We start from the raw sequence: 20,342 nt of genomic DNA on the forward strand, positions 1-20,342 counted from the left end.
AAATACGTGCAAACTACTTTTTTGTTCACTATGGGTTATTTTTCCAAAAAATAAGAGTTGAATCTACTTCATTGGTATTTTTACCATTTGGCAATACCAAAATATACTTGTAAGATTGGGGACAACGTATCAAGTTAATAGAACAAAGACAGGGGTTGTTTCCTTACCTTTGTTAATGGTTAGAGTTTAACATGATCAATATATCAATCATAAATAATGACAGCAACAAAGACACAGATTAACGATTACAAACCAGATAAAACAGTCCAACTTTGTTAAAAATTCGACAGATATGATGTTCAAGATTTAGTGAAGTGCAAACTATTAAAAGAACAAACCAAAACCAATTAATATGACATCGAAAGAAATTTGGCAATAAACCATGTGTCTGTGATAGATATTATCTTTTGGAAAAATCAAGTCATCTATGGCACATGGGCACATCCATTTGGAGAATGCAGTTTAAAAAGTTGGATATTGATTAGGGAACAGATACCAAGGTCAACACTTTCAATTGTCGGAAGATGTTAAACATTATCAGGATGCATCAAATGACAGACACATTGATGCTACTGTATTTTATAGACTGCCTTAGACACAAAACTAATAAATGCTTACTTGCCACCCTATATCAATGTTGGTTATTGCAAATGAAAAAATAGGAAAATTGCAAGTACTGTGGTTACCTTGATATGACTTATGTACAAGTCTGTACATGACACTTTAACAATTAAAATATTATCTCAGTCAAAAAAGAATTGTTGATGGGAGCAATATTAATAGGTCATGCCAACAACATATTTTACTCTTCCAGCACCCAAAGCAGTCGTAGTGGTGGCTAAATTTGAGTTCCAGAAAAAATTGCGCAAGAACTAAATAATTTTCGCCAAATTTTATGGTGTAGACGTCTGACAAGCACTTTTAAAGTGCTTTAACAGACGTCTACACCATAATAACTGAATTTGCTTTAAAAACTAGTAGTATACAATTAGGCTAATTTGAAGGACAAAGGTGGTATGTATACCTACCAATCATTAATGATGAGAGTGGGTTGGGGTAATGGTTTCCATTGTGGTTCTTGATCTTGTTCATGTTTGACTACACCAGTTTACTCTACACCATGTAGATATCTACTACCACCAACATCTACCGGTACATTTTTTTTTTATTATTGTTACTTTGTCATGCAAACTCTTAAACAATAATACCTAATGAAATAATTTCAAGTTTCAAATGTGTAGATGGCAGAGAAGAATAGCATGACACAAGTTTTATTGTTGTAACAAGATATGTTGATCTGCTGATTAAGGAACTTAATTAAGGATTATGTAATTTCTAGATTAATACCGGAGTGGCTGATATTGTAAAAACACGACATGCATCTGAAAAAATGTCAGTCATTTTGAGTAAAGACAGCTGGCCTCCGTTCTTCATGTGGATATCACTATTGGACTGGTTAATGTGTTATTAAGTTCGTAATAAATCTTTTTCAATCGACATATTTACTTTAAAAAAAAAATAATGCAGTTTTCATAAATGCTAACATTTTGATAGTCAAAAACGGGGAAATTTGGTCATGGTGTGGGGAGAGGTGTTCCCATTACATGTGTAACCCCTCCCCTTGGAGGCTTCAGCTATTAATGTATTATAAGGGCAAATCTCATGAATCTTATGATATGTATTCCAATAATAAAAGTACGGTATTGATTTTAAATAACTTTAAAGAATCTCACCATTGGACAGGTTGACATTGAAAATATAGGGTTTGCCGCCAAAATCAGTTGATACCTGCTCTAATAGCACAACTATTGTTATTTTTACAGTAAGAAGGCAGCCATTTTGAAATTCGGAATTCTCGGAAAGACATCTTAATAAGTGTTTATTCTATGTTTCCAAGATAATTATTTTGGAAACTCGGAAGGTCACTTTAAGCTTCCGTAATAATCTCTTTACTAGACCTTTACAAACTATTATAGAAAGTTACATTTACACCAATTGAAAACTTTTTAGATATTTACGTCTGGGATCTCAAAAATTTAAATGACCCTCCAATGTAGACCCTTGACTAATTCGTCGCCAACACATAATATTATCTTTCTTGTAACTTGGTTAAAAATGTTTTCCGAATGTTTCATTTAGATCAGTTGATCCGTTTTCGAAATATGTGGTCTGGAACGTTTTCATTTCAATGGTCCTCAGATCTACACCCTACTCCGGATTGTCATAAAAATTTATTTAATTTCATAATCATTTCTTTACTCGTCCTCTGACAAACTGTTACACAAGGTTTAAATTATAAGCATTGACTTTTTTAAAGAGATATAAAGGTCTAAATCCCCAAAAATTGTAACTGACTCTCCCATTTACACCCTTGACTGATTCGTCGCCAACACATAATAATTTCTTCCTTGTAACTTGGTTAAACCTTTTCCAAATGTTTCATTCAGATCAGTTGATCCGTTTTTGAAATTTGGGGTCTTTGACGTTTTCCTTTAAATGGTCTCAGATCCACGGATCATCACAAAAAAAGACCTTTACAAAGTATTATAGAATGTTTCATTTAGACCCATTGGTTTTTTTTAAAGAGATACTTAGGTCTGGGTCATCAAAATTGAAGACTCAAATTTACACTCTCACTGGATCGTCACTAACACAAAAAAATTTCTTCCTTGTAACTTGATTAAACATTCCCGAAAGTTTCATTCAGATCAACTGACCGGTTTTTGAAATACCCGGTGTTGACTGTGTGACCTTAAATGACTTTAATTGGTCCTCACATGCACACCCTCCCATAGATTGACACTAAATATTTTAAGGCAAATCCTTGATATATGGCCTGTGCTTCGGTAAATTAAAGCAGGGAAAAATTCTAAGCATGGGAAGTGACCAAAGTGAAGGCCAGAAAAAAACAGTGCAAAAAGATAGGAAAAATATATGCAAGAAAAAAGAAAAAAAAAATTAGAACAAAAGCAATGGCTTTTCCCAGTACTGCTGGAAAAAGCCAATGAAAACAACAATAATAAAAAGAGTGAGATTTGAGCCCCATACATTTGATTATTATTTTTTAAAGTTAAGCACATATACTGGAGCATTCAAAAATTATTATTGGGTGATCCGCATCTAGTGCGGATCATATCTTGTTATTGTCAGAGATCTTTGTTGTTTTAACATTATCGATCATCCTAACTAATTGTCATTTCTCAATCATATTCAGTCAGCATAAACTTTAGGTTAAGGTTGAATACCATGTACCAAAATATTTTGCGTGCGCATAATAAAGTGTGCGCAGGTGTGCGTCAAAATGTTTAAAATCACTTTTTGACTAAATTAAAGCACGTTTTAGGTCATTTTGAGCATTTCCAAATTTTCTGACATTTTCCACTACGCAGCACAAGCTAGAATTTGCGTTTATTTTTTTTTTACATATTTTGGGTTCCTGACATTGTTTTCACAAATTTCCATTCTTTTTGGTCATCTTATGGCCAATAGCATGCCGTACGCGCGCATCAAACATCGGGATCTTTGTACGTGTTTGTGCCGATATACAGTGAAAATATGCTAAAACTGAATTTAAACTCGTCACTGAGGATGAGTTTGGTGATCCGCCGTACTTTGACCCTCAGGAAGCGGGTGCGGTGCTGATTGAAAAGTTTTATATGCTAAAATATGCTGTAATTAGTTTTTTAAAACAGAGTAATTTTGAGCATTTTAAAAGATATACACATGCGCACGCGCTCGTCTTGACGGTAATGGCACAAAGAGTTGACTCCTGATATGAATACAGTGTCAGGAACCCAAAATATGTAACAAAACATAATTTCCAGCTTCATTACGTGCTGTGCGCGTGAAAATTGAATTATCTGAAAAGTGATATTGAGAATTTTCAAATTTTATGTGTGCGTAGATGGTAATGGCACACGAAATTAAACATTGTCAAGTGTATTTAAAACTGCCTGTTAGTTGGTAATGCCACACAAATTTTCACTTCATATAACCTATCAGTCTGATAACGTCGAAATACAGTCTGCCGCCCTCTGTTGAGGTATTTTTGTTTACATCTTTTAAGAAAGAGAGATAATACGGCTCAAAAAATTCATTCTTTTTGACCATGATGACGTGAGGGGACACTTCTGAAAGAGAATTGTTTCAGCTATAACATACTTACAGGTAGGAGACAATCGAAACAAGAATAAGTGAGAAACATTCAAATGAGTTTAAAAATAAAGACGTTATAAAAAAAATTCAGATGGCAATATTATGACGTCACACTATAACCGATCAGCCATAACGATCTATAAAATCATATCTACAACTCATGCGCTTTCAGAATATGTAATAAAATTTGGGGGTTATCCTAAGGAACTATAACTGATTAAAAATAGGCATAATTTTAAGCATACTGTATATAAATGTTGACGCACGCGTACGCGCACGTTAAAAACGGAAAATTGAGGTACCTGACATTAATAATAATAATAATAATGTCATTTTGTTAGGCCCACGTATCCATCCCTAGTAGGGGTGCTCGCGGCGCCGTTTTCCACCTGCCGAGTGTACATGTATCACAATACTACATCAGTCCTAGTGACGCTATTATAATGTGTATAAGAGACAGGTGCGGATCATATCTTGTTATTGTCAGAGATCTTTGTTGTTTTAACATTATCGATCATCCTAACTAATTGTCATTTCTCAATCATATTCAGTCAGCATAAAGTTTAGGTTAAGGTTGAATACCATGTACCAAAATATTTTGCGTGCGCATAATAAAGTGTGCGCAGGTGTGCGTCAAAATGTTTAAAATCACTTTTTGACTAAATTAAAGCACGTTTTAGGTCATTTTGAGCATTTCCAAATTTTCTGACATTTTCCACTACGCAGCACAAGCTAGAATTTGCGTTTATTTTTTTTTTACATAACTTACTTTACTATTGGCGTTTACTTATATTTTATGGGCATATATCTCATCGTTATTATTGCCTATATTATATACATACATATAATATCTTATCGTTCATGTTGTCTGCATATATTAACAATATAACATTTAATTATATACATCACTTACACGACTGCTCAGGCGATATGTATCTGATACCTGTAGTTCTTATTGATGTAATGCATCTTAAGAACGAAACGTACGGTATATGTCCGTTCCGCACACTCGCGATTAAATGCGTGCGAGAGCGTGTTACACTCCCCCATTTAAAAATTATTTAAATTACATTACTTTAATTATTATAGATATTTAAATTATTTCTAATTTTACTTAAAAGTGTCAAAAAATTGAAAAACAATATCTGCAATTATAGTAACTGCTTAAATCAAACAGATATCTAAGAATTAGACATAGGTGCCTTTTCTATAAGCACAAGCTCCGAGATTGGTCTGAGATATTTTTGGCGGCAATCATCATGGCATGTCATGACTTCTACTGTACAAACTTTATCATCTTGGATAGGAAAGTTCTTCAGTACTTTTGTCAGTGGCCAGTGGTTGCGAGGAATATCTTTCTCTTGGAGGAGTGTAACATCATCTACTGAAACATTTTGCTTTGACTCATTCCATTTTTGATGAGGCTGTAGATTTTGTAGATATTCAGTTCTCCACCGTAGCCAAAACTGGTCAGCAGGATATTGTACACGTCACCAGCGTTGTCGTCCATAGAGGTTTTCTTTCACAAATTCACCAGGTGGGGCTTCAAATGGTTGTGTTTTGAGGGTCAGAAGCATGGCGGGAGTGATCGCTTGCGGGTCGTTTGCATCTGAAGAAACTGTAGTGAGAGGTCGTGAGTATGGCACATACTTCTGCCATGAAGGTACACAGAACCTCATGGGTAAACTGAGGTTTCCCAAGTTGTAAGAACATTGAATTTATGACATGTCGAATCGTCTGAATCTGCCGTTCCCATACCCCGCCAAAGTGCGATCAAACACTCACTCACAGTTCTTTGTTGTTAAATAATTAGCAACACTTGCATGAGCGAGTTTGCTGTTAGCTCCAACGAAGTTTGTTCCTCTGTCACACCTCAGCAGTGGGACAGGACCACGTAGTGAGACAAACCTACGTATGGCCTAAATGAATGATGAGGTGTCCACAGATTTGATTACTTTGACGTGTACTGCTCGGCTGCACAAACAGGTGAATAAGACTGCCCAACGTTTTGCCTCCGTATGTCCTCGTCTTTCTTACCATGATGTTCGCCGGTCCAAATACATACGTTTATTGAGTTTATTACATACATATTAGGTCAAAGGTTACCACAAATTTAACCCAACCTCAATTTTACGAATCCCCAGAATTACATACGCCCTCCGGTCCCGTACCAAATGTAAAATCGAGGTTCTACTGTACTATCTAATTTTATTCGGCTGCCACGTTCGGAGCAAATTGTTTGTGCAAGAGCGGTAGCTAGTACTGCTGCACAAAGTTCCAGTCGTGGTATCGATACAGCATGTGTTGGCGTTACCTTCGCCTTAGCCAGCAAATAAGCCACAGCTCCAATGGCAAGGTTGCTGGCGTCGGAGAATATATGTACTTCCTTGCTTTTGACGACGCCAAAATCTGGTGGCCGGTAGCATATTTTCCCGTCTACATTTTCAAAATGATTGAGTGACTCCAGCCAGTGGTTCCATTTAGGAAGATATCTCTCTGGGAGTGGTCGGTCCCACACATCTTGAGGAGAGTTGTGTTCGCCTTTCATTACTGTCGTTATTTCTCATAGGAGCAACTTTCCTTGTATTGTAACGGGGACTATGAATTCCATTGGGTTGAAGATAGAGCTCGAGGTTTATCTAGTAGGTGTAGTTTAAATCTGAAAACATCACGGTCTAAGTCCCATGTTACGCCTAGAGAAAGCTGATCAGGAAGAGTGTCCCTTTGCAGGTCTATACATTTTAAGCATTCGGCTCGTTCTCCTTCGGGGAGGGCTTGCAGGACTCGTATATCATTAGATACAATCTTATGAAAGCGTAGGTTCTTTGTCGACAGAGCGTCTCAGCTCTGTTGAAGGAGACTAACAGCGCTTTGTACATCTGAGAGATGTTAAACCGTCGTCGACGTAAAAGTCTTCATGGATAAAGCGTTTGACATCTTCGCCATGGGTTTCTTTGCAATTATCTGCGATTGTTCGGAGACCTAATGCAGCAACGACGGTTAAAAGCTTTTTTTTTTTATAAAGTCGGCAAAATGGTTGAAAGAATGGTTGGTTGTCGGCATGTTCTATTTTATACAGAGCAGCTTTCTTTCTCCATGCATTGTGAATGTACTGTGCGAGCTTTTCTAGAATCGGATAGAGGCTGTGTAGAAGCACAGTAAAAATGATAAATAAAATAAGTCCTAGTGACGCTATCATAATAATAGCCCTATACGTACATACTTACTAAACTAACATACTTTACTATCAGCATTTAATTATATTTTATGGGCATATATCTCATCGTTAATATTGCCTATATTATATACATACATATAATATCTTATCGTTCATGTTGTCTGCATATATTAAATATATAACATTTAATTATATACATTACTTACACGACTGTAATGTATGATATGTATCTGATACCTGTAGTTCTTATTGATGTAATGCATCTTAAGAATGAAACGTACGGTATATATCCGTTCCGCACGCTCACGATTAGATGTGTGCGCGAGAGCGCTATCAAATTTCTGAAGAACGTGTGTAGCACGTTACAGCGTATTTTCAAAAATGATGTCATAGATAAAATTATGTTTTTTTAATTTAGATGGCAATATGTTGACGTCACAATGTCCGATCAGCCATTATGATCTATAAAATCATACTTAAAACTCATGTGCTTTCAGAATATTAATAAAAATTGGGTACTAAGGAGCTGTAACTTTTTAAAAATAGGCCTGATTTTAGCATAATTTCACTGTATATCGGTACAAACACGCGCAAAGTTCACTATGTTTGATGCGTGCGTACAGCATTGTTATTGGCCATTTAAAGATGACTGAAAAGATCGGAAATTTGTAAAAACAATGTCAGGAAGCTAAAATATGTTAAAAAACATAATTTCTAGCTTCCGTACGAGCTGCGCGCGTCACAATGCGCGCGTAGTGGAAAATATCAAATTTTGAAATGCTCAGAATGGCCTAAAACATGCTCTAATTTAGTCAAAAAGTGATTTTGAGCGTTTTAAAATTTTGACACACGTGCGCATGAAAGGTGACGCCCAATTATTATTACATATTCTGAAAGCACATTGAGTTGTATATATGATTTTATAGATCAAAATGGCTGATCGGACATTGTGACGTCATCATATTGCCATCTGAATTTTTAAAAACTGATTTTTTATTTATAAAATCATAATTTTTATACTCACTTGAACGCATCCCGCTTATTGTTGATCAATCGTCTTCCACCTTTGAGTATGTTATAGCTGAGACAGTTTGCTATCACAATGTGTTATTCATTTTTCACTTTGATGATGTCATCATGGTCAAAATGAATGTTTTTTTGACTCCTCCCCCACCTCTTTCTTTCTTCAGTTTTTTCATATAAATATAAAATCTGCATCTTCGCTAATCCATCAGCCAAACGAGGCCTAGCATAGGCCTCAAGTAGCAAGCCCATCAGTCGGGATTACACGCCTTTCGGGCTGCCTCCAGTCCGCTGGCCAGAATTTCACACAGGTCTGTCCGAGGTCAATCCGCTCAAGTCAGCCTGGCCTAGCCAAATGACACAGTCGAATTATCCCCTCAAGTTGGCTTTGTCAGTTGCGACAAAACTATATAAATAAATAACGTTCTACATGCTATTTCTGATGAGCACCAACATCGGGGAGGACCGAGATACATGTACTATTGTCAATTTGTGAAAGTTTGACGTTAAACAGTCCAGTAGCTTTTGAGTTATGCTCCCAGAAGGAAAGACATAAACGTCACAGACTGACAGACACAGCGACAAACAGACAGACGGAGTCATTGCAATACCCTCAGGTAATTACAATAGTTAAAATCGTATATCCTTACTGTATTTGGCTAAATAAACTCTTACTTCTTAAACTAAGTTATGGTTGGCTGTTGGCTCCAAAAAGCTCAACTGATTTTTGTTAAACTATTTTGAGTCTTTGATTAAGTCTATGGCAAGAAGCGGGCAAAATAAAGTAGGCCTACTATTCCCCCGAAAAATTAGTATTCCCCTGATAAGTAATTTTTTGACCTGTTGCGTGGTGTAAACTCTAGGCCCAACCATCGCGCTGACTGTAGAGGGGACAGCAACCTCTACGGCAAAAGAGATTGGCCATTGATCGCACCACGGATCAGCGATTAGACGATAAACAATAATTATGGAGGCCGTCGGTTCGAGCTCCTGAATGAAGAAGAACTAGTCTAGGCCTATACTTCTTGACAAAGCCGTTAGCAAAAGCACCAAAAGACAAATTAAATATGTCTTGTCAATAGTCAACAAATATTACAAGACAATGACTTGAAATTGAGGAAATGAGCAAAGAAGAGCTAGACACACTCTTTGATCGCTTAGGACTAGACTAGTTAGTAGGCCTCTAGGTTAGGCTAAAAGAAGAAGTAAGTACCTTTTTAGGCCTCGTAGAATCTATGTATGAGCAGGGAACACTGAAATTACATGGAATGATCTTGAACTACTAAGGCGTGCTAATACTATTAGGTAAATATTGTTCGCTATTGTTCTTGTCTAATTGCCCCTGCTGTGTCCTAGTTCTTTGAGCATAAACGCGCGGTACCGACAGTCAAGCGAAAGGGATAAAAATATCACCACCAACGTCAGAAAATTTCTCTTAGACTTCAAACCAGTCATTTAAAAAAAAAATCTTTTGTGTTTTTTTACAAATATACAGCAATTTAATACATAACAACTAGTTAAATCTTTTGTGTTTTTTTAAAAATATACAGCAATTTAATACATAACCTCTGGTTTAAAAGCACTTTACATAATGTTTTAGAAGCGTTTTCCTGTCAAACTCCATAGTGTGATTTAACTAAGCAAAAATTAGAAGTCATTTTTGTGGCTACTGAAAGTAGCTACTATGTCATCGAATGGTTAACCGTGGTAAGTGACTGTGAATCTCGCTACCAGTCGGTACCAGTCAACACCTTTGATCACGAGCCAAATACCAATCAACGCTCATACTTAATCTGGCGAATATGCAGGAGGTTACGTATGTTACGAAAATTACTCGACACTCAGCAGATCCTTTTTTTAGTTAGTCTTATGTTATGTTAGGTACGTACCTGCCTCCACATTTTTTATGTGCGATGACAAACAAAAGTAAGTTCTGTGAAGGTAGACCATGTTTAATTTTACTAAATTTGACAATTTTAGGCCTAGGTGAGCTAATGATTTCCATGTGTTACTATTATTAGATAGTATATCAATTATTGTTAGCTAAACGAAAATTTGTTTTGAAGTTTCATTTCTATAGCTAGGCCTAGTATGCTGATTTATCATTGGCCTGCCAGTGCAGCGACAATTTTACTCGTACGTCGTCGACTCAGGCCCTTCCTTGCTAGGACTAGGCCTATGCCTAATTTACCATACATAATGGACTAGTAGCAGGCTAGGTTTAATTATAAACTAATATTTTAGGCCAGGATGTGATACAGAAGCTTGGAATATTCAGCACTTCAAGGATGGCATTCCAAGGAGAGGAGAGCCTATTCATGAGATAGGACTAGGCCTCTATAGAGTCTAGGCCTATTGCCTAGTTAGGCTATAGGTAGCCCTATACTACTGATGTGTAATATTATAACTAGGCTAGTGCTAGTTCTACGAGGGAGTTATTGGTTCTACTACGGTCATTTCAGCAGCCATGTTTATACATAAACAACATGTTGTAGCTAGGTAGGTAGTAGGATTATTGCTAATAAAACTATAGGGCTACCTAGGCTACATAGGTAAAAATATCTGGCTAAACGACCTATCTAGTGTATCTAGGCATAGTTAAGGCTTATAGGCCTATGCCATATTATTACTACATTTTACAGTTCAGTTAATAAAATGTCTAGAAAGAGGGGACTCTTGAATCGGCCTGCAGCTTGACTTGTGAGAGTTATGATAAGGTCTAGCGTAAAAAATATGCATTTTTCATGAGTCGTTATGCATCTTAAATTAATTTTCATTATGAAACGGACAGCAAAATTGTAAATCAATACTGTAAGGGTGCCCTTAAGGTATGTAAATCTTCATTAAAAAAAATCTAGTAATTTTCATATTTCAATTTTTCACCATGAATAATTAATTTTGCATTTTATACTTTATCATTTCAGGTTAATGAACTGAAAAATATGGCAAAAAAAAAAAGAAGACATGGGAAGCCTACATTCATAATGTATCTCCAATTAAAAAAACAAACACAAATCAGTACTTCAAAATGCAATAACAAACGACTACTGACAATTTTCAAGAAACTTTTTTACTGCTTCAAATCACACTGAATTCCAGAACTATTGAAAACCAAAGTCCAGTGAAGCTCAGCGATTTCGGTACCAATATTCTTATAAACTCAAAAGTTAAAATAAAGCAGTTGGAAAAGATTCCATTCCAAATTTAGGAATGTATCAACCAAAAACCTTTTTTTCCTTACAAGTGTAAGCAACTCGTGACAATAAAAGCTATACAGCTTTCCAGCACAAAAAAGTTCAACACAAGAAATGGGCTAAAAATATTGCAGAATGTATGCTGATTGATCCATCATGTTCAGTACAGACAACAATTTGGAAAATTTTTTTTCACAAAATTAAACACCCAGACTGCAGGCAAAAAATGTTTGAAATGTTCAATAAGATGTCAATTTGCAAGTGATAAAAAGTTTTAAAAAATATGTTTTCTGTAATAAACCGATTTTTAAAATAAAAGCCTTTATTGCTATCTTGCTACAAAATCGTGGATTCAGATTATATAGTTTTAAATTACCGTAAATGCTCGAAAAAGCAATTAAAAAATTTGGGTTTTAAATACAATGTATACAGTGTTAAAGATGAATAAATAACACAATGAATACATTAAGTATTTCTTTTTTTTTTTGTATTAAAGTGTTTATTTACTATGACATTGAACCTATATCATATCATAAATCATATCATTTATTTTGTCTTCAGTTCATCATACACAGTAACAGATAAACAACAAAAAGAAAAAAACAAAAAGAAATCTATGATAGGCCTACTGTACTACCGGAATGTGAGATATGTAACATGGGAATGGGCAGGAAAAGCGCCACACCAGTATTTCTTTTTATGAGCGCCTCTCTTGAATAAGCACCGCACTGAAGCCTCCAAATATGTTATAAGTGCCGCAGCGCTTATTCAAGCTTTTACAGAATATAGACATTTTTTTATTCCTAAATAAAAAGAAGTGTTAAAAAATTGTATTTGTATATTTTATTACTTAGTTGACATTTATACTTTAGCTAAAAACTATATACATGAATTTCCTCATATTTACTGTTATTAATGTCAATATTTTCCAAAATTAAAATTGATTTATTTTAAAAACAAAATGAAAATGTTTCTTTCACCACCCTGAAGCAGACCTAGCATCTCCTTATTTGGTTGAACCACACTAACAAATGGAATACATTAAAACATACCATACATACAGAAAAAAAAAAAGGGAAAAAAAGGGCAATTCAGTAGCCACCTGTACCTTTTAGGTACCTATTTTTTGGTAAGTATGTGTACTTGCATTCACTTCAGTCACTTTTCTAGACTATATATTATAAAAAGCCACAATTGCTAGTCATTCCGGTTTTGATGTATAAAAAGATTGACATGTAACTTACAAATACCCTAAGTCTCTGGAGCGGGCAATTGTGGCTATCAGAGATATTCGCACATTACTGAACCTATATCTGGTGATCATCGGTAAACCCGAAAGCAGACCTAGGCCTAGCTATCTGTCATCATACTCGTGTTTGTATTGAGCTATCCTCCTAACTGCATGTTGAGCCTGGCGGTGTACATTTTTATTGTTAAAACATCAATAATTTTATTAATATTTTATTATTATTATTAAGCCTAGGCCCCTATCTCAGTTGGCCTGCCCAAGTAAGGGTTATTTCATTTGTCACCTGTATCCCTTTTTATTTATTTTTTGTTGTGATAGCAATTTAGTGATGAGGCATACAGTTAAAAAATTGAGCCCAATCAACCTTAATAAGTTTTTAGCTTATATAAATCAACAACGGCTAAAAAAGTTTGTTTTTTTTTATTTTATCTATTTCAGGCTAAAGTGAATTTTCTAAGGAAGCTGAAAATGGGCAGAGATGAAAGAGTGAGAGGTTGACTCTATAGTTCATTGTTTTTACTCTATTGTGCTGCTTTCTTGTCTTCTCAATCAAAATAAGATTAGATGTAATTTATAATAAATTGTAATGATTTTTCAACTTTTAAAAACTTAATCAAAAAACAGGCTGTCATATGCTTTATCATTTCCACTGCAAAGTTATGTTTTGTTGCCTGATCCAAATTAAATTAGTTCTTTTCATTCTGATTTACTTTTCTTTCATTTTTTTGTTTATTTAATCCACTTGTGAAACCACTACCAGTGCTGCATCACTGAAAGGCTATTAATAAAAAGACAGAATTGTTAATAAATATAACTGGTTTAGAAAATATAATTATAATTGGATTGCTATTGTAATTAGATACGATGTAATTGTTCATTAGATAAAATGTACAGGTAATTTCATTTTAAAAACCAGACAGGCAACATCCAATGAATATTGTAGAATAACGTTCATTTTATATTGTTAATGTATTAAATTGTAACTCGCATTTCATTCATGTTTGGTGTTCTAAAAGAAGTGTATTAAAGGGATGGGCATGCAAATAGGACGAAGGGCCACAGTATATTTTTGATTTAACACCGAAGGCTTCACCTATTTTTCTTTTAGAACTAGAGTACATACATGGTGTACCGCAAGCATTCATTTTTTTTTTAAATTGTTACATTATAAATTCAATAAATAACAATAAGATAGTGCACAGGAGAGGAGTACAATACTACACCACCCCACATATACTGTACTGTCACAAGTATGTTTAACAGTGAACACAAGCATAGGGCCTAGTATAATTTTATTTTTTTAAATAATATTATGGATACATGATTTAACAGTCCTAGCGAGTATATCTGCAGATTGCATTACGATAACCCCAGAGAGGTGCGTAACTCTGGTACTCTGGTCTCTAGGCTAAATGGAAAAACCATTTGTAATAAACGTCCATGATAGGTCGCATGTAAGGCCTGGAGCCTCCCAACAGTACTAGGCAATATAGGGCTAGGCTATACCTGATCGTGAGTGACAGGCATTCACATTATGTTCACCGTCCTTGAATCTAGGCCTGAATCCATGTCAAACCGTTGATAGTTAAAATATTGATACTCTAGATTTACTGTGTGATTGGTATTTTAAAATAGAATATAGAACGTTTCAATCATATTTGCAAGATATTAAAACAATCATCGCGATGTAGGTCCCCATTTATGTTTCTGTAACATTTCGGTGGTATAATTTAACTGTTCCCTGGTTTGATCATGGTATAATACGATGTCGACCACCATGAGAACACGACAGCGAGCATGCGCAAAGCAATTGTAATTAGTTGTAAATTGTTTATCAGTTGATTATGATAAGAGTGGCGGTATCGCGGGTTATAACCTTTGATCTTTGGTTCAAGATGTTTCCATGTAATTTCACTGTTCCTCGGAATGAGGTATATAAAACAAATATTGACTGTTCTAGATTCAGGGAACGGTGAAACCTATTGCCCTTCGGTGATGTGGAGCCCGTAGCCTATCTTCCCGAGGGCCGACATCACCTTAGGGCAATAGATATTTGTATACTAGTCACTGAATTAATACTGAATTCTGCATTAAGTATGTTCAAAGAGGCATAAAAATAGTTATCATAAAGCATGTCTAAATGAGACAATGCCATTCCAAAACCAGCATACTATACTTGCCCTGATAATTAGCATAATATGGCACTATTTTACACCGTAATTTTGTACAGAGAAGTTGTAATATGTTTACTCATAACATAAATTTTTATTTTTTTTTACCATGAATGCTGGTATTGGGATGGCATGCTCCAAATTCTTTCAGGTGGGAACACACGCCTTTAACAACATATAACAATAAATACCTGTTTGACACTAGCAATCTGGCCATAGATGTTGATAGTACATAGGACAGCATCAATCACAATCATATACAGTTTATTTAACAGCCTTTAAAATTTAAAGAAATAAAATTATACTCAAATTAAAAACAAAAACAGCAATAATTTAAGTTAAAAATAAGTTAATACTGTCTATATAAAAAATATAATTTATTGATCAGAAAGTTGATTTACAGATGCTGATTATTAAATGACATAATTATATTACAACTTTTAATTTTGTGACTGACTTGCTGTTTGATGATGTTATGAAGGATGTAAAAGAGAGCATTTACTGTAGTTCAGGCTTTATACCTTTTCATTATTAAGAAACAATAATTTGTAAATTAAATATATATTGTTGTTTCCACCATCGCCACTGCCCATCCTGTTACATTGCTGCTGCCAAAGCTGCAACCACTACTGTCACATTCAATTTATAATATCATATTGATATTTGGCATTTTTCACATGGTTTGGTGAATTTCATTGTTTTTATGTACAATTTTACAATGCATTTTCTGTGTTGAGCTAATACTTATTTAAATTGCTTTTAAGTAAAGTTAGGTTTTACTTAAATAAAACCTAACATTTTCTCTTCAATTAACGGATTGCTTCTATATTCTTTGCTTATGCCTATACATTAGTTGGTACAGCAATTAAGATTTTTGATGTAACATGTATGTAAATCAGCAAAAATATAATAGAGCGGCAGCCAAGAACAGTTTGATCAAACGAACAAAATACCAATATCCGAGTACAAGAACATTTATTATGTAACGTAACATATCAATATATGGACGTCTGCTGGGGACGCCCTGCTGGGTGTGCCCCCTAGAGCACCAATTAAGGGGCTGAAAAATGGGCTAGATCATGTTTTGAAGATACCACATAAAACCAACTTAAAATTAACAACTAAGTATAAAAAGTGTATTGCCAGACAGATTATCCGCTGGATATGTCCCACCAGACACCCCCAAAAGGGGTCCTAAATTTGGGCTAGATCATGTATTGGAGATACCACATAAAATTGACTTAGAATTAACAAACATACTCTACTAAGTATAAAAAGTGTATTGCCAGACAAATTATCCACTGGATTTGTCCCGCCAGACACCCCCAAAAGTTGCCCCTGTGGACACTGTGATATAATTAGGCTAGATCATGTATTGGAGATACCACTAAAAATCAACTTAAAATTAACAAACATACTCTAATAAGTATAAAAAGTGTATTGCCAGACAAATTATCTGCTGGATATGTCCCGCCATAGAAAAAAAAAAAAGGGGGTCCAAAATTTGGGCTAGATCATGTATTGGAGATACCACATAAAATCAAATTAGAATTAACAAACATACTCTACTAATTATAAAAAGTGTATTGCCAGACAAATTATCCACTGGATTTGTCCCGCCAGACACAGGGGTGGCGCCAGAGGGGGGGCTGGGGGAATATAGCATACTCTTTGCATACTCTTTGTTTCTCTTTATTCAAAATGTTTTGGTATTGGAAGCTGATATCAACATTAGAAAGCATAGCCTACATGAAGTCATATTATAGTAACTCGATGCCTATCAAATAAGTAATAAAAATTCGCCATAATTCATCAAATATCCGTGGCTTCCGGAAGCTTCGCCGCCTGGACCCTGACTGGGGGCCCTAGGCAGCCCCCCTGGCTCCCAGCCAGGTGAGACTCGATTCGCTCCACTAGCCCCCCCTCCCCCCACCCCCGTCGGGGCCTTTAGGCCCTCTGTCGGGCAGGTCCTGGCGCCACCCCTGGCCAGACACCCCCAAAAGTTTCCCCATGTGGACACTGTGATATAATTGGGCTAGATCATGTATTGGAGATACCACTAAAAATCAACATAGAATTAACAAACATACTCTACTGAGTATAAAAAGTGTATTGCCAGACAAATTATACGCTGGATATGTCCTGCCAGACACCCCAAAATTTTTTTCCCCCCTATGGATATGATTTATCATCAGCGTAAGCCCCACAGTAGGCCTAATTCATAATTTGATTAAGCTGGCCCCACAGCTCTTACTCAGCCGCTGTCAAAATTAAAGAAGTTGGATGTATCTTCTTTTTGAGATGACTATTAATTACGTAAGTATTTGTAATAAAACTAAACAGAGCGTAAATAATTTGGAATATTGTAGGATAACTATGACAAAAGTATAATTTTAAAAAAATCCAAAGTGGATATAATACTATACTTTTATATTTAAGGTTTGATAGGGACATTAGGCTGTGTTAATTGATACTGTTGGTCAAGACAACCTATCGGTAATTGGGGGAAAAAAATCCTATGGAAATCTTGCCAGGACACTGCTATCCTATGTCTGTAGCAGCCAAGGCAATGAGATTCATATATTGTTTGATACATATCGTCCTATGTCGCTGAAGGGGAGTGAGAGAAGACTACGTGGAGCCAATGACCATCCATTTGTTATTGCTGGACCAGAGCAAGCACCTAGAGAGGGCTGTCATAGGTTGCTACAAAATGGGATGTTTAAGGATCAGCTGGCAAAATTTCTCCTGAAAGAATGGCAAGAAGATCACTATGGTTTTCTATGGTATGGTGGCAACTGTATCCGACTCTCTTTTAATAAGCTTGATTTGAAGATGAATGTTGAAAATCCAGCTAATCTCCAGGGTAGTCATGAGGAAGCAGATACTCTCATTGCATTCCATCAATCTGGCACCACTGGAAATATAATCATTAGAGCCTCTGATACTGATGTCCTAATTATTCTCATTGGAATGCAAGGAAGACAGCTGACAAATGACAGACCTACATCATACAGTCGCATTATTATGGATTGTGGATCGGTCAATAGCCGTCGGTTAATTGATGTCAATAGCATTGTCACCACACTAGAGTCAAAGCAGGACGGATTAGCTGGATCCATGGCAGGTCTTTACGCATTTACTGGCTCAGACTTCACCACCGCATTCTACAGAAAAGGTAAATTGATGCCACTTAAGGTTCTCGTAAAAGACACAGAAGGAACACTTATTCAGTTCTTCAGCAAACTGGCTTGTGAAGATGATCCAGATCAGAGAAAAGCAGAACAGTTTGTTTGTTCCTCGTATGGCTTGAAGGGTGATGTGTAAAAGATGTCAATGAGGCCAGGCTCCTAAAACTGTGTCAGATGAAGGGTAGACTGGATCAGGTACTGTATCAGAAATCATTTCATATTGGAAGAAAATAAATATAGATAACATTACGTAACCTAATAACCTAAACTACAATTTTCCATTATAAATGTGCTTTTGTTTGTGGATTAACGTAAATTACCATTAATTAATAATATTCCCAGTGGTGTGTGAGTTTTAAAATGAATTGTGCACATTGATAACGAATTTGTAGTCTAAATATCTATTTTGTTTTAGGAGAACCCGATGTCTAATGTGAAGAGAGTAGACTGCGCACTTCTTCCACCTTGTGCGAAAACTGTACATAAAAATATGCAACGGGCACATTTCATCAGCATCCTGTGGGGAAATGCTGACTCTGCACATCCCGGACTTAGTTTGGATCCTCTGAATTACGGATGGAAGAAAAAGAATGGTTACTATACTCCAGACTGGTATTCGGGACATTCAATGCCAGATTATCTTTTTCAGGAAGAGGAACAAGAGGAGGATATTACAGTGAATCTCCAGAGTGTCCAACCAGATGTCGTCGCTGAGGAGTTTGATGATGATGATGATGATGATGGTGATGACGACGATTCATGAAGACATAAAGACTTGATAGCGACTTTACTTACTCTTTAGATTATAATTATAATTGCAATACCGATCATGTAAAATCTGTGGCACCTCCATTTATTTTTTTGTGGGGATTTACTTAAAACGAAAAAACTTTTAATCCAGTACAGTACCTTGATGTTTATGACTAAATAGGTCTAAGTATCTATGATCTGGAGGCCTTATGTAAAGTAACATTTGGAAAGGGTCATTGTGTTATTGTTTGCTTTGTGAATGTACCTATTCATTTAAACTTGGTTTCATGTGATGTACTTTCACCATCTATTTTAGCACACAGTGTTCACCAGGGGTTTATTTAAGAGCCGGCGGCCGGCGCATTCGATCGGCTACTACGATGTTTTCGCCAGCTACTTCAATCAATGCTGTACAAAAATAAATACAAAAACCACCAATATAAATAGCGCAACAGGCATGTAAAGAACCTTATTTACCTACACGAAGTTAATTTGCAATAGTATGCACTAATTTCGATGTTCCTTTCTGTTGAATGTTCGTTAAAATGTCTACCAATTCTCAGACTCCATGTTTGACTTTCATGAACTCACGGTGTAAACAAAGTTAAAGTTTAAAGTTCGACAGTCGCGCCTGGGTGAGCCCATCAAAGAAGCCACGCCTCCAAATCACATGTTAGCCAATAAGATAATAGAAATTTCTCCTCCATAGATGACATAGATATTTCGGAAATGATAAATAATTAAAAAAAAAAAAAAACCAACAGTGGCTCAAATTCGTTTAAACTCGGTGGCGGAGGTAGCAAGGCGAATTAAAACGGCAAAGCAAGCCCAAATCGTCTCAATTCACGACATCACATGAGACATTTTTTTCCAATGTGGTATCCATTCCTTTTCGATATCTGCGTAAATTTTTTTAATAGTAAAACTATTTTTTGCTCTCTTAGATGTTTTCTTCAACGCAGGTCTAGGGCACATAGGCCTAAATGGTGAATCCCCACAAATTTCAACATATTTGTGAAAAGTAAACAACTTCATCATTATAAAAATTGTATTTTCAATTTATTTTGGTGGATTTTATTAAATGTTTATAAATTTAAAAAAGAATGTATTTCAATTATTGAATAAATTTTCTGACCTTAAATTCCGATGTTGAGCTCGAAAAATTCGTAAATTCTAGGCCTATTCTAAGCTACTCAGTAAGTATACTAATTAATGAGGTTGTGATCATCACTGCATGTGATTGCACATGTGCAACCACTGTGCAGTGTGAAGTTCAAATGGGAAACTAATTTTCCGTACCATATGACATACCACGATGTTCAATCATCATCAATCAATGTGTTTGGATCGATATTAGGCCTACAGGAAAATAATTTGTTATTAATAAAACATTGATAAACATTGTTCATTTTGTAGGATGCTTGAATACCA

General features: G+C 35.6%; 1 protein-coding gene across 1 annotated transcript in view; it reads right to left on the minus strand.

Annotated features, from left to right (window-relative positions):
- Positions 1–20,342, minus strand: part of LOC117119925 (uncharacterized protein C20orf194-like) — a gene marked incomplete at its 5' end in the record, with an annotated part of 127,503 nt that overhangs the window by 83,739 nt on the left and 23,422 nt on the right. Inside the window, 1 exon segment of the mRNA XM_033264906.1 lies at positions 15,162–15,246. Within this exon segment, the coding sequence (XP_033120797.1) occupies positions 15,162–15,246 (85 nt within the window).

Source organism: Anneissia japonica, unplaced genomic scaffold (genome assembly GCF_011630105.1).
Source record: "Anneissia japonica isolate Jap-2015-1 unplaced genomic scaffold, ASM1163010v1 scaffold87_len186233_cov173, whole genome shotgun sequence".
In the NCBI taxonomy this organism is placed as follows: domain Eukaryota; kingdom Metazoa; phylum Echinodermata; class Crinoidea; order Comatulida; family Comatulidae; genus Anneissia; species Anneissia japonica.